This window comes from Furipterus horrens, unplaced genomic scaffold, assembly GCF_987537825.1.
Source record: "Furipterus horrens unplaced genomic scaffold, mFurHor1.1.pri manual_scaffold_5, whole genome shotgun sequence".
Lineage (NCBI taxonomy): Eukaryota > Metazoa > Chordata > Mammalia > Chiroptera > Furipteridae > Furipterus > Furipterus horrens.
The window spans coordinates 68,044,037-68,067,558 of NW_028327175.1; the positions used below are offsets into that span (position 1 = coordinate 68,044,037).

A 23,522-nucleotide genomic window follows, 5' to 3' on the forward strand; every position below is an offset into this window, starting at 1 on the left:
ACAGTCCTACAAGTCATTTGCTTATTTATCTGTAGGAATGTAGTTACTATTTTAATCTGAATTTAAAATAAAGACTTGAGTGCAGAGACTCATGTTCAAGTCATCAATATTGTAGTTACTTGGAATACATTCTCTGGCACTTTTCTCAGGTATATCCTCAAGAATATTTGCTTTGCATAGAATAATAAGTGTGTATAATAGAAAACAAAATTTTCACTAGATAATTTCAACAAATTGTGAAACAGTGACATTTTGATTCTATCACTGTGTCATCCACATTAAACTCAGCAAAATTATTTAAATCATGTTGACAAAGCTTGATCTAAAAACAGAGTATTTTTATTCCTGCAGATTTTCATCAACTTAAAATGTGTAAGAACTGATATTTTGTTATGACACAAATTGCACTTGTTCTCTGGATAAATACATATTTTAAGGTCTCATATTATGTTTCAAATTTCATTTAAAATAAAATATTTCAAATTTACACAGTTTGAGCTTTATAAATAATATGGCACACAATCTATCAATTCTCTAGAAGAGATACTGATTTTACTCTGCAAATGTCAGCTGAAAGCCTGAGTAGATAAGTGAAAGTAAATTTCAAGAAACACTTCAGAACTCAGCTATAGGACTTGTGTTATCTCTTTCAGAATTGAGAAAAAAAGGAATTCTATTTTAGAATTACTTAACAACTTGTGCTTGAAGTTTGGGTTATAAATCCTTAGCTATATAGGTAGTTTATTTATTTGTTTCACCTTCTTCTCTATAGAAAATAATCTCTTCATCTGTGGCTAGGAAATACAAGCCAGAGAGAGCTCAAAATCTGTGAAAACATATAAATAGGAATGCATTCGCTTTCTAAATATCATTTTGGCAAAGAGTACAAAGCTATATAAATTAATAGGTTTTATTATATTGAAAAATAAACATCAAAAAGGAATGATAATATGCACAAGTATTGTAATACTAATATAAAACTACATTATTCTATAGAGATATTGTTGGAAAGTGAGCTGCTCCTGGAATAAGTAACTTTGACTTTGTCACTGAATGTCTAGTCTCGGATTAAACTGTGGGCCTCAACATCCTGCTCTATGAAATGAAAGGTGTCAAAGGATCACTAATATATCTTTCATATATATTAATTAATTAGCTATGTATAATATACAGGGGTGGGCAAAAGTAGGTTTACAACTATAATATAAAATAACACAACAGTTAATAAAGAATAATACAGGAATAAACTCTGTTTTGTGTACTCATAACTAAACCTACGTGTGCCAACCACTGTATTTATATATTTATGATAATTACATTATTTTAATGTTTTCACTACACCTAAAATCTTCAATTATTTTTTAATCCCTCACCCAAGATATACTCTTTGATTATAGAAGGAGAGGAAGGGAGAGAAGGAAAGAAACAAACATAGATGTGGGAGAGAAACATGGGTCCGTTGCATCCTGTACTCTCCTTGATTCTCTGACTGGTGGGGATCAAACCTGCAACCCAGGTATGTGCCCTCACCGGGAATCAAACCTGCAAACTTTTGAAAATGCTCTAACTAATGAGAAATCCGCTCGGGTTTTTAAAATATTCTTGATCCTGATCTCTTGTGTTATACATACATGATTTTATTAGTGAGATACAGCAAAGTTATTTGATGAATGAAATGAGAATATTGTTTTTCAAATGTGTTTAGGCTTTTCTAATCAGATATGAATTTCCTCATTTTTTAAAACATTTTCAAACTTTTTTTTCTGATTTCAGAGAAGATTATAGTGCTATTTTTAAAGAAATTTGAAGCTGAGGATACAGTTGTTTGATGAACACATATAATACATTAGAGTTTCCTTTAAAATAAAATATTGGGAATTTTCAGAGAAACTATGAAACCCATTTTCAGTGTATTGCTATAATGAAAAAGAACAAGCTGTGAAAATGTTCCCTAATATTGTCAACCACTATCTTGGTTAGAAAGTCCCTAATCAAACTTAAGTGTTAAAAGGTCCAGAAGATTGAGAGGGGGGTGCCCAATTCCCCCCAAAATTTATTTCATCATGCGTCAGAAGACTTGCACAACACAGTCATTTCTTAACACATGGACTTGCATAGACAGGAAACCACAGGCCACTATCATCGCCTGGCCAGTAGGGGCAGTATGTCATTTGAATAGTTGAGTTTGCCTTTGAGTCTTTTTCCCAGTGGGCCCACATTTTACATAGATGTAAGAGAATTTTTTAAAATGCAGATAGTTTGCCTAGTGTGTCACCTTTTTCTTTTGTAATTTCTCCTTGTATTCTCCAGTAAGTCCCTGCCCACCTGCTAACCTACTGGCAGTCAAAGTATTCCCCTTTACTGTCATCATCAGTGACTCATAAACAGTGAGAAATTCAAGGACTTAGTTCCTATGCACACTAAGTTAAATATGAAAATCAGAATAAGGGAAATGTCAAACCTACCATATATCATGGTGCAGAAAGAAAAGAGATTCATAAACCTATCTGAACATAATTTTTTCTGTCACATTGTATGGTTCTAAATAGGTAACTCATTTCAGTAGTCATATAAATGCTTCTTTTTATCACCTTCCATATCTAACTAGAATAAATTTTAGCATGCATCCTGAAGCTTTTTGTAACATGGGACTTGGATTAATATTCTTTTCATTCTTTCATTTTTTTAATCAAGCAAAGTTTTGAAGGTACTACATTTAGTTCTGTCGAAAGAGGAATATTATACAGTATATAGCTATGATATAACTTGTGAATAGACACTACTGTAAAGTTTTGGTCTGTACTCTTAGCTGACCTTTAATCCTGCTTGGAAACTCTTCTGTCATCTGTATTTAGTGACCCTGCTCACATAACTCCCTAGAGGGACTCCAAATATTTGCCAAATCCACTGAGCTAGCATTCTCAAATTACCTTGTCCCTTCTTTATGTAAATCTCTGGACTATGAAGGTGGGGATTCCATCACTTGAGGGTGCCCATGCTTTTGTTATCTTCTCTGCAACTTCAGACCTTGCCCAACTCCTGGCACAGAATGCGCTCTTGAAAGAATGTATGTGAAGAAATACATCTATCCATATTTTTCAACACGTGGAATGATGTGTTTTAAAGTATATTGCTGCTTCAGTATAAACTTTTTAAATGAAAAGTTGTGTATTTTATATTTTACCCAGTCTGGAAGGAATGCTATGCTTTGTGCATTACTAAAGTATTTGTATGAAGAACATATTATGTGTTAATTATTTTCCATAAAATAATCAGCTTACTGATTTTGAAAGTACAGCAATTCTGCTGTAAACGTCTGTTCTAGGAAAAAAGGAAAGAAAATATTTGCCAGCTGAATTAACTATAAAATGTGCTTAGAAGCACTGATTCTTCCTGGTAGTGACTTTTATTAATGAAAACCTGCTGGATTATTTAACTCTAACACATATGGACTTCACAAAGTCTCAAGTCCTTCCTTCCTTCTTTCCTTCTTTCCTTCCTTTCTCTTTCTTTTAATAATGCCTATTAGGAAGAAAAACAAAGATGAGCATTTTAGGAAAGTGCTCAGATACCACCAGAACACTGCTTCTTTAATTTTGATTATTTAAAATAGGTACTGTCAAACATTTATAATGAGTGTATAATTTTCTCAAGCAATACTAAGAAACAGGTATTTTAATGTAAGACCAGCTTGCCATATTGTAAAAATTTTATATTTGGTTATAAAATAATTTCTGCAGAAAGTTTACAGAATTCTACTATGAGGAATTAAATTATTAATTGAATAAAATGTAAAATTATAACTTTAGCTGAAAGTAAGAAGAAGTGGGTTCCTATTAGACTTAATTGTCCAAAATAGTAAGAGTATGCCCTGGCTGGTGTGGCTCAGTTGGTTCAAGCATCATCCCATAGCCAAAATGTTGTAGGTTTGATCCCCGGTCCAGGCTCATACAGGAGGCAACCAATCAATGATTTTCTCCCGCATCAATGTTTCTCTCTCTCTCTCTTCCTCTTTCTTTAGAAGCAATGAAAAAAATGTACTCTGGTGAGGATAAAAAAATGAAGTAAAATTGAAAGTATTTTTTTAGTTCTTAAGGCCCCTGCAGTGAGAGCCCCACCATAATACCATTTGGAGTTAAGGATTATGAAAATGAACACTGATCTAAGGAAAAAAAAAAAATTATAAGAATTTGCAACTTATATAATGTGATTTGAATGGTTCTCAGAATAAGCTATTGTACAATCTTTTCCATATATAAAAAAACATACATAGTGTTTAAATATAATCTTCAGAAAACCATATCAAACCACAGATGCCCTAACTTGAAGAGAGAGCACACTTTCTTATCAATATCTAAGAAGGAAGATCATTCTGTATTTTAGTGGGGAACGTTGACTAACCCAGCCTGTTTGAAATGCTCATTGATGAGGGCAAGCTGGCAGGGGTTTCAAACTCAGACAGCTACAATGGTTTCCCCCTTACTACTGAATTCTGGTTTTTGCTAGGACTCTATACAGTAGTCCCTCGCTATACTGCAGTTCACTTATCGCGGCCTCACTGTATTGCGGGATTTTTTAAAACGTTATATTTAATTATTTATCACGGATTTTTCACTATATCACAGAATTTTGTGGTACTATATACGTATGTCGTTAAAGTTACTTAAGTTTAAAAGTGTAGAATAAATGTAAGGTCCCTACTTTGCGGGTGGGGGGGTCAGGAATGTGATACCCATGATAAGTGAGGGAATACTGTAATTCTGATTCTTCTCTTTTCTCTGCGAATATCCTTTTTGTGTCATTTCACCCATGGAATGTGAAAATATAAATCTTTTTTTTTTTTTTCTGAGAAGTCAATCCCAGGTATATGGTTCCAACAAGAACCTGTAAGACAAAGAGTTTCCAGCCTGCCCACAACCAATATATTTTCCCAATGTTGTTTCCTACAATAAAAGAGAACCAAAAGACATTGTTAAAGGGACTTTACAAATATTTAATAGTCAAAGTCCTTGTTCTGGCACAACATGTTTATTTACCCAGTTATTCAAGTGATTTGGGGGTAAGGCTGTCAAAGAGAAAAAGGAAGAAAGATGGTTTTCCCTTTGATCTATTGGCAATAGGAATCATGGTGTGCTGGTATACAGGCCTCTGAATATGCAAACATCTCTATCAGTGACTTTTTCCAACATAAAATGTCTAGTGGGCAAGCTCCAAGTCTTTTGTCTTTTCTTTTCTAATATATTATCTTGACTTGGCATTTCAAATATTTACGACCATAATTTTGAAGTTGTAGCCTGAGGCTATGATCATCTGATCAGTCATATTAGAAGCCAGAAAAGATGATTGACTATAATCAGTCACTTGAAAACACCTACTCTAAACTATTGCTGTTAAGCTATACCAGAGCTAAATTATCTAAAGGAGAAAAGGAACTATAAATCTTTAAAGATTTATAGGACACTTGATTCAATAACCTTATTAAGCAAACTGAATATCTTGTCATACCCACTTCTTAAAAATTCATTATTATATATTTGCTTTTCATTTTAAATTCACAACTAATTTTTTTAATGTTTATAGGAAATCTCTGAATGTAGTAATTGCCCAGTCTCTTGGACTTAAGTTAGAATAGGTTTATGCAGATTAATTTAATACATATTTTGCATATTGATTAGTGTTTCTCTTTTTTCCTGAAAGGTCAGAGAAACAAGGGGATTTCTAAGGTTATTTATGTACTTTCTACCAATACTCATTACAAGATTGGGTCTTGCAAGCAAGGCAATAAAACAACCAAAAGATTGTAATAAATATAATGTATAAAATAAATGCATGAATTTTTTATGTAGCACTTAAATATAGCAGTATAAACCTTTTTCTGAATACTAAATTTCAGTCTTGGATCTTAAAAAATGATGAAAATCAATTTATTTTTTCTGGCTAATGGGTTTGAAATAACAATTTTTCTTCCCAAAATTACTATAAAAATTGTTTTAAAAATATTAATAAATTTATATCTCTCTGTTCCTATCACTCTCTCAATATATATACATACATATGAGGTCTGTCTGGAAATATTCCAAGAATTGTAAACATAACCAGAATGGTTTGTGGCACATGGATGTAACCTGGTAGCCAAGGAGAATGGACTGGAATGTGCATGTGTGAACGATGATAACTTCACTGTATTAGTCAGTGAGGATGCCATTGAGTGAGCATGTATATTGTGTGATTGTCGCATTCAAAATGAGTGAGCGAGTCGATCAATGAATCTGCATCAAATTTTGCATTAAGTTTGAACATTCCTCCATGGAAACTATTCAGATGATTCAGAAGGCCACAGCTATTGGCAACTGGTGATTGGCAGCTTCAGCATGACAAAGCATCTGCTCAAGCATCATGTCTTGTGCAGAGTTTTTTGGCAAAACATCAAATCACCCAGGTGACTCAGCCCACCCCCACCTCTGCCCGTACAGCCTAGATTTGGTGCCCTGCAACTTCTGGCTTGTCCCAGAACTAAAATCACCTTTGAAAAGGAAGAGATTTCAGACCATCGATGAGATTCAGGAAAATAAAGTAGAGCAGTTGATTACAATTGGGAGAACTGTGTGAGGTCCCAGTTGAAGGGGACTGAGGTGTCATTATCCTATGTATAATGTTTCTTGTATCTTCTTCAATAAATATCTCTATTTTTCATATTACATGGCCGGATACCTTATGGACAGACCTCATATATGTACATAGAGGTATATATGTATATAAATATTAGATATATCAGATTTTGAAAGAATACTCAAGATAAAATTCAAAAAATAATACTAAGTTACTAAATTATAAAACTATGGCAATTTTCTCAGGTGGATAAGATGAATTTCAAATGTGCAGTACAAATGTTCCCAAGTGTCATACTTCATTATTATGATCTATTTATTTTTTAATCAGAATCTAATCTTATATTTTCATTCTAACAACACTTTAGGCAGGTAAAATTCAGTAAGCATTGTTTTCACAATTTTGTAGATACTGGACACAAGTTGGTTCTTAATATGTACCAGTTTATTGTTGGCAAAACAAAACATCCATATTCAATCCTCACTTTTTATGACTCAAGCCTTCCTTATGGGAATTGTTTTCTTGTGTTTCAACATAAGCTAAAGTGTGAATATGATCTCCAGTGGTAGCTAGAAGATTACATTTTTTTCTTCCATTTGACTTACTAACCTGCTTCTTTGATTGCTCTAAAGAAGTAATCCTAGCCCTGGCTGGGTGGCTCAGTTGGTTGGAGCTTCTTCCTGTGCACAAAAACATTGCAGGTTCCATTCTGGTCAGGGTACATACTTAGGTTGCAGGTTCAATCCCCATTCAGGGTATGCATGAGAGGCAACAGAGATGATTCTTTCTCACATAGATGTTTCTCTCACTTTGATCTATCTCTTTCTCATGTGCGCATCCCTTCCTTTCTATCTAAAATCAATAAACATATCCTTGGGTGTGAATTAAAAAATTCTAAACCAAAGTCAACACAACTTCGCCCTTTTCATGACTTCTTTATCCACCCTTCTATACCTGTGCTTCAGCCCGAACCATGACAAGTATGGGGCTATCATGCTTCTAAGGTAAAGAGATAAATAAATCAGTCTTTGCTCTTGTGAACTTTACAATATAAACAGGCAGAGAACGAAATGAACAATAATCATACATTCTGATGAATGTTTATTAGAGACATCCATCCCTTGTGAAGAGAATACAGAGAAGAGACACCCAAATCTACCTCAGAGAAAGGGCCAAGAGTAAGAAATTGTGCCCAATTGGAACTTACCTTTCAACTGAAATTTGCTGAAGGAGTAGAAATTATCCAAGTGGAAAAGAGAGAACAATGCATACCAAGGAGAAAAAACAGGATATGTCAATGTTACTGAATGCCATGAAGGCTTCCCCACTTCTGAAAAGATATTCTTGATATTCTGCAGAGCTTTTTAGTTTCAATGAGAGACCCAAGAATGGAAAGCATGTTGGGAACTCTGTTTCCTACAGGTTTCTGTTTGAGCCACACGCCTGTGAATGACTTCTGAGATATAAGCTATTTCTATTTTCATATTCCAGGATGATATATGAATGGTGGGAGCTGCTGGGAAATAATAACATAACTTCAAGAGCAAACAGATTAAGATATCAGGAAATGGGATAGCCAAGTCTCCTGCAAGGGAAGAAGTACTCCATAATGAAAATATGAGGCTTAAAATACTTATAATGCAGTGTTTACTCAAAAACATTAACAGAGGATACATGCTTCATAAAGAAATACTATAGCTATGTTGTTGGTCAAAATAGAAACCATATGAAAATGTTTTTGGCATAAGACTAAATTTAGAACAAGTAAGCCATTTTCAGAAAGCATTTGGAATGAATATATCCATTTTTAAAATTATTCTTTAAATTGCTTTTACATAAGTGACTTTGAGTTGATTCAATATTCCAAAACAATTCATTTGAACAACAGTGATGAACTTGTTTCCTGAAGTCTGCTAATGTTCTATTCCATCCTACATTTCTACTGGAGGCTCTATTTGGAACCTAGACTGACTCAAATTCTTGTGCAAGCATGTGCCATTCATATGAATTTAGCTTGCAAAGGATCAATCTAATTTTATAGGCATTTCTGGGTAGACTCTTTTAAAATTGACAAATTTTCACGTATGAAAGATGATCGCAGTAACTAAAGTCTAAGAAATAGTATTTTTGTGTTCATCTTAAAACTGGAATAATAGCTGATGCTGGAAGATGTGTGAAAATACAATTTGTTTATTTGTTAAGAGCCACATAAAAAGCACATATTAGCAACTAATGTATGCTTCTTTTAATAGTTATACTGGACCAATGAAATATTTTACAACAGAGTGACAGCTACATAGATAAGAGGTTAGCTAGAAATGTCACTTTATTCGACTTCAGTAATGCTTGTTATTTCTGCCTACATTTAAATCAACAAGCAGGAATTATCACCGTGATCATTAAATTATGAATCAGCCAGTTTACTGGCTGCATGCCATAAGGAAACATCAATGATCCAGCAAAATTCTGGAAAATATGAGAGTATATTAAGTGATACCTCATTGTTCAACATAATTTTATTTAATTACAAAAATGAAAAAATAAGTATACTACTCATGAAATATGCAGATTAATTAGAATATTGTCTTATATTCTGAATAAAAATTATTTAAAAGTTATTTAGTCAGAGTAATTGTGTAAAAAATACTTATCCCCCCAACACAAGAAGAAATTACCAGGAATAAATTCAAGACAGCACAACAAATACCAACAACATAAATATAAACTATGAGAATTTTGCTATATATTAAGCACAACAAAATCAACTTTTCAAAATCCCACATGACAAAAAATTGAATATGAATCAACACTGTATCAGAATTATAAGGAAAGTCAATGTATTATTGATCCTGTGTCTGACATGCAAAAGGTCTAGCAAAGCAACTTACATGAAATAAGTTGTTTTATATATACATACATACACACTATTGATATTTATATATTCTCTAATTATATATAACATTACATTGTATTACATACTTTGTAAGTATATATGAAATATTAATAGTATATTAAATATTATTATATATTGTGTGTATATATAGCAAATGTGTATACTACTTTTATTTTTCATATATGCAGCATATACTACTTCAGAAATAATTTTCCATAATTTTCATTTATAAACAAAGTTATAATCTTTAAAAAGTTTAACAATTTCAGAAATCAAAAAAAGAATATATTCAATAGACTAAATGGCATCATAACAAACACATATACCTATATCTTCTATATCTATATCTATATCTATAATCTATATCTATCTCTCTATCTATATACATATTTGTGTGTTTGTGTGTGTGTGTGCATCTTTTACTGTTAATACTAAACATTAGATTAGGGTGGGTTACTTAAATTATGGTACTGAAGAATATGAATAATACTTAAATTACAAGAGAAATATCTTTACAGCAGGAATGTTTAATAAATCACCCCCATTACTGTGATGATTAAAAGTTAAATGAACCTCTTTTAGGTTATAGAGAATACATTCCTGAGGATATTTATGAAAATCAAGTACAAAGGTTTATTGTAGTGGTTTGAATACTCACTGTAGTAAGAATAAAGTACAGAACCAGTAAAACTTAAAGACCAGATTAATCCAAATGCTTTTTTATGTCAATATCCACATTTTAAAGAATACAAATATGAGACTCAAGATTGAAAATAGTCTTGTCTACAGTCAGAATAAGAGAAGTTGTTCTGACCTTTCTTGGAACTCAAACCCTTAAATAATTATTGAACATTCTCTTAGTAAATGTTCTCTGTTTGCATCAATATAAAAACATGTTTTAAAGAGAGTATGAACATTTTCTCATACTCTGCAATATGTATCTATGAACTCTAATATGAGGGGTACATAAAACATTTCAAATAAAAATCTTAATTCTGAGTATAGTGAAAGCAGTAATGTGGTCAATTTATCTCACACTTACACATTTTTTGTAGTTGTTAAATTATTCTTCAAGCAAAAAACATCGGGAATATTGGTCACATATAAGGATAGCATATGAATAATGTTGCTATGAACAAAGGAATCCCCATATTATTTCAAATTGGTGTTTTGGCATTCTTAAGATGTATTCCCAGAAGTGGGATTGTTGAGGCAAAAGGAAGTTCCATTTTTAATTTCTTGATGAAACTCCACACTATTTTCCACAGTGGCTGCACCACTCTGCATTCAGCATTATTCACAATAACCAATGTCTGGAAACTGCACAGTGCCCATCAGTAGATGGGTAGATAAAAGAGCTGTAGTATATTTACACAATGGAATACTACAAGGCCATAAATAAGAATAAAATTTTACCTTTTGTGACAGCATGGATAGACATGGAGACTGATATACTAAATTTAAATAAGCAAGTCAGAGAAAGACAAGTACCATACGATTTCACTCATATGTGGAATCTAATGAACAAAATAAACTAATGAACAAAAGAGAAGCAGAGGCATGAATAGACTGACAGCTGGCAGAAGGCTAAAGGTAGGGGTGCAGTGGACGAAAGGAGGTGAAGGGATTAGCCAAAGATCATATATGCACAACCTATAGCTACAAACAATAGTGTGGCGATGGCCAGAGGGAAGGGGAAGTTGAGCAGGGACGGAATTGAGGCGGGGGTGGGGAGCATCTGTAATAGTGTCAACAATAAACATAAAGTTTAAAAAAGAGGGTAGCACATACATTCTCGACTAAAATTTAAAGAATAAAAGTCACAAGTAGAACTCATATCAAAATTTAAAATATCTACATAAACTGAATTTATCTTTTTCTTAAAAATCATTTTATTGAAGATGTTAGTTTATAAAGTTGTTGGATAACTTTAGCATTGCTATAAAAGTGATATCATACAACATATTTCTATTACCAATCTCAATAGTCATCAGTTATTAATATTTTAATAATAGTTCATAATAATTGCAAAGGAGCAAAAGATTCAAATATAAATGTTTGAATATTTTTCCAGGACTGATTGTAAACAAATCTAAAGTACAAATTAATTAATCTCTTAAAAGTAAATATTTGAATCGAGATCAGAGCACTATAATAAGAAATAGAGGAATGGATATGAGAACCATAACAGCAAATTCTCTAAAGTGCATATATAAAAAAAAAGTACACAAGAGTATATATGACTCTAATCTAGAACTAAGAATTTATATATACTTAGTTATCTAAAACATAATTTAAAACTATGCTCATTTATCTATCTATCTCTTGGGAGAATTCTTAAGAAATTATCCACTGCAGTTGGTGGCGAAAGAGGATCTACTTTTTAAACTTTAGTTTAGTTAAGTTTAGTTCAGTAAACTTTAGGGGTTTTTGTTTGTTTTGTTTTTTGCTACCATGTTAAAAGATAGAAAATTAAGTATAGCTATCCCACTCTAAAATCAGTACTCAGCTAGTCTCTCTCTCTTTTTTTTTTTTTTTTACTATTGAAAAGTTTTATTAATAATCTAGAAACTGAGATAGATTTTGAAAAATAAAAATATGGAACACTTCACGAATTTGCGTGTCATCCTTACGCAGGGGCCATGCTAATCTTCTCTGTATCGTTCCAATTTTAGTATACGTGCTGCCGAAGCAAGCACAGTACTTAGCTTTTCTTAATCAAATTACACTAATTATAAAATAGGATGTTTTTGCCTAACACTTGATATTTTATAAAAATATTTTGAATGCCCTATATAATAATTTAAGATTATATATTAAATTAAATAACTAGGTTAAATGATTTTTAGGAGGTTTTAATTTATTGATAATATTATAAATGCATCAAGAAAAGAAAACTTGATTTTTATTTTTTAAGTTCCAATGAGCCATTTTATATTTTCAAAATCCCTGCTTCACTCTTAAACTCATATAAAAATAGTCCCATTCTTCACAAGAGCTATAATAAAATAATAATAAAAATAAGTAGACATGGAGGACTTCTAAAGAATACTAATGAAAAGCTTGTAATCTCAAACCAGTTGAATACATTTAAATTTGTAATAATATCTTTTAATTTTCCCTGTTAAGTTACCCTTTCCTTATTTGTAAGATGTTTTAAAATTAGAACCCAGATACATTTATTCCCTCCTGTTTTACTTAATATGGCTTGGGAATAATAATTATACATTAAAACATAAGAATGTCTTGGAGTCTTGAGACTGATAATTATATTTTTAGAACTTTTTAAAAAATCTACAAATAAATAAATGTTTAAAATTAGTAAACCATCATAATTTTCAGAGAGGAAAAAGTTTAAATAATGAAGCTTGACAAAACAAAAACTACCTAAATGATTCTCATTCTATTCAAGAGCCTTTGCTTTCCAAATCACTTAAACTTTCTACTTGTAACTGCAGTACTTGGCAAGGCCTTCACACTTTAACATTGTGATTTTGTGCACCCTAAAATGCATGTATTAAGTGTCCCAAACCTTTCATGAGAAACATCAAACTCTAGTGATTATCAGAGGATATGAAAATCTCTAAATTACTTTGCTTACTTGTATTAACCAAATCATTTCAGAGAGATGTAAAACATACATAAAGAACAGATATTTTGGGAACTTTGCCCTTATTTCTTATCATGTGAACTTTGTTTCATCACTTCCTTATTTCCTTTTAGCATTTTAGTAGCTGTGTAGCGTACAAACATTATGTCAAAATGCTATGCTATGTGCATCAATATATTAACTGTATTCCATAAGTGAAATTACCTTTCACATATACCATGTGTACAAATTCCTAAATATTTGAAAGGTGAAAAGCATCTATACTGCTACTTTCTATATTCTGGGCCACAGTTTAGACCTCAATCACTTGACATTCCAGGGGGAACATGCAGAGAGATACATGACCAGGAAAGTAGCAAGGCAAGTTTTTCATGAAGGTAAGTCTTGTCAGAAACACCTAAAGCACAGGCATCAAAAGGAAGCATACCATTGACATAACCAGTAGTCAGAAGTTTGGTCTTGTTGCTCTTTGAAATAAAATGCTTAGGAATTTGTGAAGTAGTTTATATTCATAATGATTATGGAAGAAAAGTGCTCAAAATATAAAAGCAGAGTGCTGATGAACTAATTATTAAAAGTTGTATACTTTCTATTTCTAATATAGCTGTAAAATGCCCATATGAATTCATTGTTGTTAATAATACATAATTCTATCTGGATTCTAATTAATTGAAAATGCCCTATCTGAACAACATTTCTTATTTTATGTTTTACTATTGATAGTAAGCTGAAAAAAATATAAACTAGTTTCTAAGGAACAAAATTTCTAATTTTGAAGATTATATGAAAGGCAAAAGACCCATAAGAGTTAACACAATATTGATGGATAAAAAGTCAGTGGACACTACCCAACTTCAAGAATTATTATAAAGCTACATAATCAGGACTATCAGATATTGGTGGGTAAATAGACAAATAGATCAACAGAACAGATAAAGAGCCCAGAAAAACACCCATATAAATAATGTTAACTACTATTTGATAAAGAAGCAAAGGTAATACAATGAAGATAGTTTTTCAACAAATGGTACTAGAACTACGGGACATCTACATACAAAAAAAAAAAATTCTACACACAGATCTTACACCCTCCATAAAAGTTACCTCAAAATAGATGCCAGATATAAATGTAAAATGCAAAATTATAAAACTCTTAGAAGAAAATCTAGATAATGTTGGGTTTGGCAATGATGTTTTAGATATAACACCAAAGGCATGATCAATGAAAAAAATAATTGATAATTGGCACTTCATTAAAAATAATAAATTTATGTTCTGCAAAGACAATGTCAAGAGAATGAGAAGACAAGCCATAGACTGGGAAAAATATTTATAAAAGATGTATCTGATGAAGAACAGTTATCTCCAAAATAGAAAACCCTTAAAACTCAACAATATGAAAAGTAACAATTTGACTAAAAACTGGGCCAAAGACCTTAAGATCTCACTAAAGAAAAGCAACAGATGGCAAAAAGCACATTAAAAGATGCTCCACATCATATGCCATCAGAGGAATGCAAATTAAGATATCAGACAGAACATACCAAAATCTAGAACACTGGAAATACAAAATATTGGTGAGAATGTGGAACTACAGGAATTTAATTCATTACTGGTGGGAATATAATATGGTACCACCACTTTGGAAGACAGTTTGGAAATTTCTTACAAAACTAAAGATACCCTCTCCTATTATAAGATCCAGCAACCATACTCCTTGGTAATTTCCCAAATGAGCTGAAAACTATGTCTACCCAAAAACCTGCACACAGATGTTTACAGAAGCTTTATTCATAATTCCCAAGACTTGAAATCAAGCAAAGAATGAATAAATAAATTGGTACATCCAGGCAATGGAATATTATTCAGCACTGAGACATGAAGGGATCTTTAAAGCATATTTTAAGTAAAAGGAGCCAATGTAAAGGGGATATATACTGCATGATTCTAACTATATGACACTTTAAGGAACGGCTGAACTATGGAGATCAGTGCTTGTCATGCGTTAATGGGGAGGAAATCACTGTTGAATAAAAATGATCTAATTATAAGAACGCAATTTAATTGTGCACAGAATTACACAATCCAAGAAACTATATGGAGTCATAACAAGGAAATGGTAAATCTTTGAGTATAGTATCTCAATAAAAAAAACGAATGAAAACACTTGCCCAGTCCCAGTTATAGTATATAGAACAAACTATTTTTAGCTCCGGGCTTGGAAAACCATTGTCTTTCAGGACTTTTAGTCACTGTATTTGGTTGGTCCCCTGAACTTGCCCTTCCTTTCTATGTCCACTGGTCATGTTCTATGTTTTTATTATCTTATGAGTAAATTAGTTTAAAAAGCCTAATTGGTCTTCATCCCTCTCACACCTCTCCTTACCAATGCAGAGTCTGAAGTTACAAGAGTTACTCTCCTAAATTCACACAGCTAACTGTGCTTAATGTAGGATAAAACTGATTCAGATCACAAGTAATTTTTTCAACTCTATATTACAAAGCTCCACAATAGTCCAAAAGTTTACTGTGTATTTAGTGACTTTCTGTCTCTGTTTGTTCTAATGATGCAATAGCTTCTCTTTGGTTTTCTCTTTCTCTCCCCTGAGAATTGTTATTTTTAAAGTCTGCATCAAATGTTAGACTTTTAAGACTTCCTTGTTAACCTGAGGGATATATTCTACACTCTTGACAACATACTCCCTGATCATGTGTTTATGCCTTAGCTAGTTGTGCATACCTCTGTTTCCACCATAAAGCCTATGCATTCATTTAAAACCATGGCCGGTTCTTTTTGTTTTTTGTTTTTTGTCTCTACAGCATCTGATCAGTAGATAGATATTCAATAAATGCACATTATTGCTTATCATTGTGTTATGTATTTCACACACACGCACACAGCTAAATTTGGTATTTTGGTCATTTGCCTCTTTTCAACAAGAGTCCATTTCTTAAGTTTGCCTTTTGTGTTTAAGTTAATAAAAGGGAAATGTTTACTAAAGTCATAAAAATAGCATCTGTAACTTTTGGGGGGAAGCCAAAATTATTATCTCAGCCAGCCTTCTCTATCTCTAGTAGGCTTCTTCACTACAGATGGGTTTTAATTGCTCCTCAAATACATTTAACATTTATGTTTCCACAATATTGCCCACTAGCCATTTAGCACTTCTGTTATTTTCTTCCCCAAAATTCATCAATTTTACTATGTATTCTTATTATTCTTTAACCCAGAGAAAAATATAAAAAATCAGTAGTTTGTTCATGAGCAGATCTACATAAAAGTGTCAAGTTCAAATATTTGCCTTTTAAGAAAAACTGAGCTAAAATATTACAGCACATAAACAAATTTCAAGTTGGTGAATAGAGTAGCCATTGTAAAACAATGGAAATGTCTATCCGTTGGGAGATTTTATTGAGGCTTTTCCCTGCCTAGGGAAAATGTGTAGTTATGTGTTCCATGGTGCCAAGGACAGACTGGTCCTTTCCAGACACTTACCCTCTGACAGCATGAATAAGTCTCAATGATGGATAGGCAGTTCTCACTTTCAGTTTATTCTTAAGGATTAATGCATTAACCCACTCCACGTGCTTCTCTCCTCCTTTGACCATGAAAGCAGGGATCCAAAGGACGCTGTCATTCAGCATGGAGAGTCTATGCACAAATTTTTCTCTGTCACTCTCATTCCGGAAGCCTCCAAATGCTCTTTGCACAACTGATGGATTCATGGTAATAAAATCTGATTTAGTTCCCACATCTGCAGCAAACTCCACCACAGGAGCTAGATTACACCTGAAGAGAAAAAAAATCAATGAACAAATGAAAAATAAACATGAAACATTTATTCCTAAAATGGTGTGTATGGAAAGAAGAATGAGAAATTAACATCATTTTTATAATCATGTGGGGATAAAAATATAATCTGCTAAAATTATATTTTTAACAAATCACTATGCAAAAGTAATATTGTCTTCAAGAGAAGATGTGCACTCCTGATACAGGGCTCGAATTGCCATTTATATTAATTCAACCTGTTGTTTAAGACTATTCTTTGCTTTCTATCTTCATAAAGCCACACAATATGAATTCCTAAGAAGTGAATTTATGATGTTGTGGTCATGCAGTATGGAGTCTAAACCATATGCTGTAAGTGAAACACATGAGACCTGATATTCCAATCTGCACCACTTGTCAAGCTTATTTCACAGCTTTCTAAACATAAGTGACGATGGCTTTTCTGTATCCTGGTGTTAAGGGAAAACTATAATTCTTTATAGCATTTTGCACACACATATTATAATTGCCTTCTAGAGGCCTAAATGGCAAATAAAAGTAAGAAAAATGGAGCTCTCACATTAAATATGCCATTTTGAGATGTTGAAAACTGTGCAAAAGCCATTACTATAGGGTCAAGTATCTTTCTGTTTCTTTTAGTACATCCTCAAAATGCTTGTTTTTTCCTGCTAACAAGCCATGTGCCCTCTGTGGAGGAGGGACAGATTGGTTGTCCTGTTCTCACAACTGAAACTCTAGAACCTTGCAAAGTGCCTTAGCCTGATACTGTTCTTGAAAGCTGATTTCATTCTTATATTACAAGAAAGCTTTGGAAAGCACCTAAAATTTTGTCTTCAATGGATTTGTGATGCTGTTCTAATTCTGTTACATAAATCTATGTATACTTAAAAAATAGTCTTTTAGTTTATAATATTTTAACTTGCTAAGAAAGGTACATTTTAATTAGTTGAGTAGTGAAAAATTAGATTTTTAACAAACAAGATTTTGCTAATTTGGAAAAAAAATCATATGTATCTATTTAATCTACACCTTCATGAAAACACACACATGCATGTGTATAGGCACAGAGTTTCTTCTTCTTTGCTTTTCGTTTCCTTATATCAGCCTTGCAGGGGAAGGGAAAATAAACTGATTTCCTCTTTTTGCATTTTACAGATTTGACTGCATTATGAAAGTTTCTCACATTTCTCTTTTGCTATATTAATTAAATTCTCAAACAAGATAAATTTAATTAAAAAGTAAAGTGTATGCTCTGCTATAAAAAATACTGGCTTGTATACTCTTCTTATCTCTTTTAATTAATACGTGTTATTCTTACATCTCTGAAATCATTTAGCTACCACAACAAATATCTTTCATCTTACACTATAAAGCAAAGCTTGTATTATCCAGGATGAGCTACTGAGAGAAAACAAATAAAAATTAGCACATCATTTATTTAGAAATAATATTTTCAAGTTATACATATTTAATTATACCCACTATAATATATGAGATTGTATTTTTTTCTCCACCCATGACCCATGCACTGTTTGATATTAGATATTATTTATTACTACCATAGTCAGAATATTATGAATAGAATTACCCTGGAAAAGAACAGCTACATGTGAACAGAAGCCAAAGTGAACATCCAATAATGGAACTCATGGAAGACTGAGGACATATAATTTCTGAAGTCCAAAAATGCACTCCACACCAGCTCTAAAGATAGTCTAAAATTCTAACCGAGCAGATTATAAGATGAATTAAGATACTGTGGAGAAAATGCATTCTGAACATCTTTATTATAAACACTTCTACTTCCTTAGGTAAAAAATAGACAACACCTGTTAACATTACATTTAACATGTTCCTGTCAGGAGAGATGGCTATAGATATATCTTAATGCTACAATAAATCCTCAGCAATTATTTTCAGAAGATTTCCACCATGGAAATATTTTTCTCTATACTTGTAAAAATTATCTGAGCTAACCCAGATTAAGAAAACAAAAATAACATTCTACTGAATTATCTTTTCAGGAAAAAAGATCACATAATTACTTTATGCTTTTTATTACTTTTTCTTATCACGTATTTAAAAGTTATTTCACTACCAAGTTCACTAAGACTGCTCTTTTAGGACTGACTTGGCATGTTTCTGAAACAGGATTGTCTGCCCACATGTCATTTCAGAGCTAAAATGACGTTCGTGAATAAAGTTGGGTATTGAAAAATAGCTATTTTGTACCTTGGAAGCAAAAGGAAACTAATAGAAGAACACTTCTGGAAAATAGGATTGATCTAGGAGATAAACCAACATATTTGATGCTATCAGATAATTCTAAGTGACCACAGTGCTAACTAAAAGGAACCAGGAGATCAAAGAGCAATTAATCCACATGAGCTTTATTGTAAATTTTCATGACCTAAACAGAGCCCAACCAGACTTTGTGAGGAACGGAAATAGTGACACTGAAAATAGCATGACAGAAGGACACATAGTAAAATAGAATCTATTCTGGCCCCAGAAGTCTGGCTGGTTGATTTTCCTTAGAGCAACTATGTCTAAGTTTTCATTGGAAGGGAAGATTAGTATCATGTCCATATGTGGCCAGTAAATTAACTACTCTGTGGGTGAGTCAGATATTTAGTCATATAATTAGCTGAATGCCACATAATCAGGGCAGGCATTAAGTAAGCCAAAATAACAAACCAGGATAAGGAACCAGCTGTGTTGTACTCCAGCAATTCAGTAGACTTGTTGTGAACCTCATAGAGATACTAGTAGCAATACTGCTGATTGAACAAGATTATGAATAGGTTTCCTATCACACATTCTTAATTTTCCTTCATTTAAATATTCTTAAGGATTGTAATATTTAAAAGTAGCCAGAATGTGTTGCAAGCCTTTATGAAGTAACACATTATTTTAGACTTTATTCTTAATCTTATACAATTTAAGAGTGGACAATTTTTAAATGATGAACTTTGTGAGTCAAAACTACTGACTACATAAGAATATTTAATATACATAAGCTCTATTTCTTTAGCCAAATTAATTTTTCACTGTCCAACTAGTTTTGACATACTAAAACCTGAAGACATATACACAGAATAAGGTATATTGACCAAACCACCTGCTTATTCTAAGCTGCTCAATTTTCAATTTATTTGTGCTTATTTTCCATCATTGCTGAAAATCCTAAAGAAATGTAGCTGTGTCCTCTTATTCTCTAGACATCTTAAATTTCTTCTGTGATCTGATACTACATCTTCTGTGATCTCATACTACATGTGATTGCCTTTCGACAGCCCTTTTATGCAGAACTGAAGGTACTTCCATTTATTTCAAGGCCACATAATTTTAAGAAATTCATTTGAATATTCATTCATTTAATTCATTTCATGTATAACACCTCAAGACCACAGAATTCCCTAGGAAGACTTACCTTTTAGATTTGTCAATATTCTCTGCCATTTTCCTTAAGTGATAGTTCAACAGACTAAGTAAGCAAATAAGAGGCCCCTCTTTCAATAGCTCAACAGTTCTCTTGAGAGTTCATTGTGAAAACACCGCATCACATGCTCAGAATTATTTTCCAGCTATCTTACTATCTGATAATGATTTCTTTTACAATGGTATGATCTGGCCAAAATATAACCTTGACACTTATTATTAGTAATATCATTAAAACAATATTCATTTAGCCATGTCTTTATTCCTCCCATAGTACATCTTCTATATTTGTGTTAGCTACAGGACTAGTCATCCATGATACTGAGGTAAAATAGTATGTACTGTGATATAGGAAGTTATCAATTATTTCTTTACACATGTAATATAAATTAAATGAGAAGAAACTATACTGACTATATTACAGACTAAACTCTACACTTTCTCATGATTAGTAAATGTTCAGACAAGTTCCAAATGCACAATTTGCATCTTTTTTCTCCTTTGGCCAATCCCACTGTGTGTTTCTCTGTATAAGCACTGAAATACCTTAGCCCAAAACATTATTACCAATGGAACCACATTTTCAACCAACAGTGAACAGGGAGCTAGCCTTTTCTCTTTTCTGCCCCCAGAGGAAGCTTATGATTTCTATCTACATTCACCTTGCTTTGAGCTTGAAGAGCCAAGAGAACAAATATTGTTTGATAGCTGGGTGTTTTAGAATTTAGGGTCACCCACTCAAAATCACTAGGGGAAGATGAAACATGCAATTTATCAGTCTCTCTGACTTTCCTGAGGTGAGGGTAGTAGGCCCCAAATAGATGTGAAACCAATACTCTTTTGCAATACCTTGAGGTAAGGAGTAGTATTATCTCCACTTTAAAGATGAAGAACTAAGGTCAAAGTGGCTAATAAACATTCCAAGGACATAATGCATATAAAAGAAAAGCACAGCTACTTTAGAATAACTCCAGCACAGAAGTTTTAAGTTACATTATTTACACATGTGATTTCTTTCAGAGTCAGAGGAAATGTCTATATATTCACCCTTCAACCCAACTTCCTGTAGGAGAAAGAATAGTTTACATTTAGGCTTAGGTGATAGTCTCAGATCCTGAAGACTTAAGCATATGATATAAAGCAACTCAGTTACAACTCTCCCCAAATCCTGAGCAGTTATTAAACAAAATCATTTATGAATATGAAAATACTATTCATACTTAAGATTATTGAGAGTGAAATCTTTCAAAATGCTGGCAAGCAAAGTGTAAGAAATAGAGATGAAATATCATGTTGAAGATCTGATTTTTCAATATGGTGAATGAATACAAATATATACACATTACATTTTATGCTTGCTAATAAAATAATAAGAAAACCCTAAACTTCATAGAAATAATTACTAATGACACATATCATGAAAATAACTGACTAAACAGAAGGGGAAATTTTTCACAAATCCAGATTTGTTTACATTACTGGCAAGGTTATGAAGAACAGTGTCATATTATTTCTAGGGAAATTTCAGAATGAAAAAAAATCAAACTCATTCTAGAAGACAAAGATGAGAGTACTGAGAAATATATTAGACTATGTCATTTCCACACTTCAGTCAAAACCCAAATGGAGTCATTAGGAAAATCTGCTACAACTACACAGATATTATTTAATAACTAAGTTTGGGAGGAGAACTGAAGGGGAAGATATGTCAAGAAAAAGCTAAATTGTGCTAATAAAATAAAATGTTAAATATGCACCTAAAATAATATCCAACATTGGCTTATATTTTAAGAAATAAAATGTTTTCAGCTTAGTTTCTGCCCTCAGCCATTTTTGAAATAGTAGCTGTATGGGCATTGGTGTTCACATTCCAATCTGTGTCCACAGGCAAGTTAATAACCTCTCTGAGATCCAACTTTTTCTATAATTGAGCCTATCAGCACTGATTGGCATGCTATTGGGAAAAAAATGAAACAAAAAATCTAAATAGCCTCTCAGAATTGCTTGCTTAGAATTGATAATAAATATTAGCAAATGTTCATCTTTTTCTTTTTTTCTTCTTTTCTTTCTTTCTTTTTCTTTTTTTTTTTTTTGCTGGTGCAAAAGGAAAGAGGTTTATTCAGGTGATGTGACCTGGAAGAAAGGTGGAGTCCTGTCTCAAACACCATGTCATCTTTCTGCTCTAGCCCGTGGTTCTTGGTTCTTATTTTTTCTTTCTTTCTTTCTTTCTTTTTTCTTTCTTTCTTTGTTTCTTTGTTTCTTTCTTTTGTTCTTTCTTTCTTTGTTTCTTTCTTTCTTTCTTTCTTTCTTTCTTTCTTTCTTTCTTTCTTTCTTTCTTTCTTTCTTTCTTTCTTTCCTTCTTTCCTTCCTTCTTTCCTTCTTTCCTTCTTTCCTTCTTTCTTTCTTTTTTTCTTTCTTTCTTTCTTTCTTTCTTTCTTTCTTTCTTTCTTTCTTTTTCTTTCTTTCTTTCTTTCTTTCTTTTCTTTTTGAAATTGTTTTACTATTACAGTCATTTCATTTTTTCCCCCATTGCTTCCCCCCACCCAGCCCACCCCTTGTCCCCAGTCATTCCCTACCTCATTGTCCATGTCCATGGGTTATTTATACTAGTTCCTTTGCTAAACCCTTCCCCTCCTTGCCCCCCTTCTCCCCCCCCGCCTCCTTGATAATTGCTACTCTGTTCCTTGTTTAATTTTTTTCATTTTTTTGTGTTGTTCTTTAGTCTCCTCTATCAGATGATATCATATGGTACTTTTCTTTCATTGCCTGGCTTATTTCTCTAAACATAATTCTCTCTAGTTCCATCCATGTTGTTGCAAATGGTAGGAGTTCCTTCTTTCTTTCTGCTGCATAGTATTCCATTCTTTTTTGCCTGCTCTTTCTTCTTACAACCTGTTGTGAGAGCTGAAAGCAATGTATGCAGGCAATTTAAAGAGCCTGTCAGATAGGGAGAACTTACTGAGCAACAGTGTTGACAAAATATCTATTTATAGGCCATTTAAAAAACATTTTGTCTGGAATTTAGGCACCGTTGAGACTAATATGGGCTACAATGGTTGACTCAATGACTGATTGTGAACATCTTAAATATTAGACAGAACAAAGTTTTCTAACTTTTTGTGATTACCCACCAAACTTGTCACAGTACCATAGTCTTGATATTTAATTTTCTTGTT

The 23,522-nt window shown here is 32.5% G+C and overlaps 1 protein-coding gene and 1 non-coding gene across 2 annotated transcripts in view; both read right to left on the reverse strand.

The window, feature by feature from the left end:
- The window catches only part of ST8SIA4 (ST8 alpha-N-acetyl-neuraminide alpha-2,8-sialyltransferase 4), a 90,213-nt gene that overhangs the window by 30,494 nt on the left and 36,197 nt on the right, over positions 1 to 23,522 (reverse strand). The window contains exon 4 of the mRNA XM_090279012.1: positions 16,609 to 16,902. Coding sequence (XP_090135138.1) covers positions 16,609 to 16,902 — 294 coding nt within the window. The remainder of the gene's footprint in view (positions 1 to 16,608; positions 16,903 to 23,522) is intronic.
- LOC150008759 (U6 spliceosomal RNA) lies at positions 12,095 to 12,201 on the reverse strand. Its single transcript, XR_016511615.1, has one exon. It is a non-coding gene; the product is annotated as a U6 spliceosomal RNA (small nuclear RNA).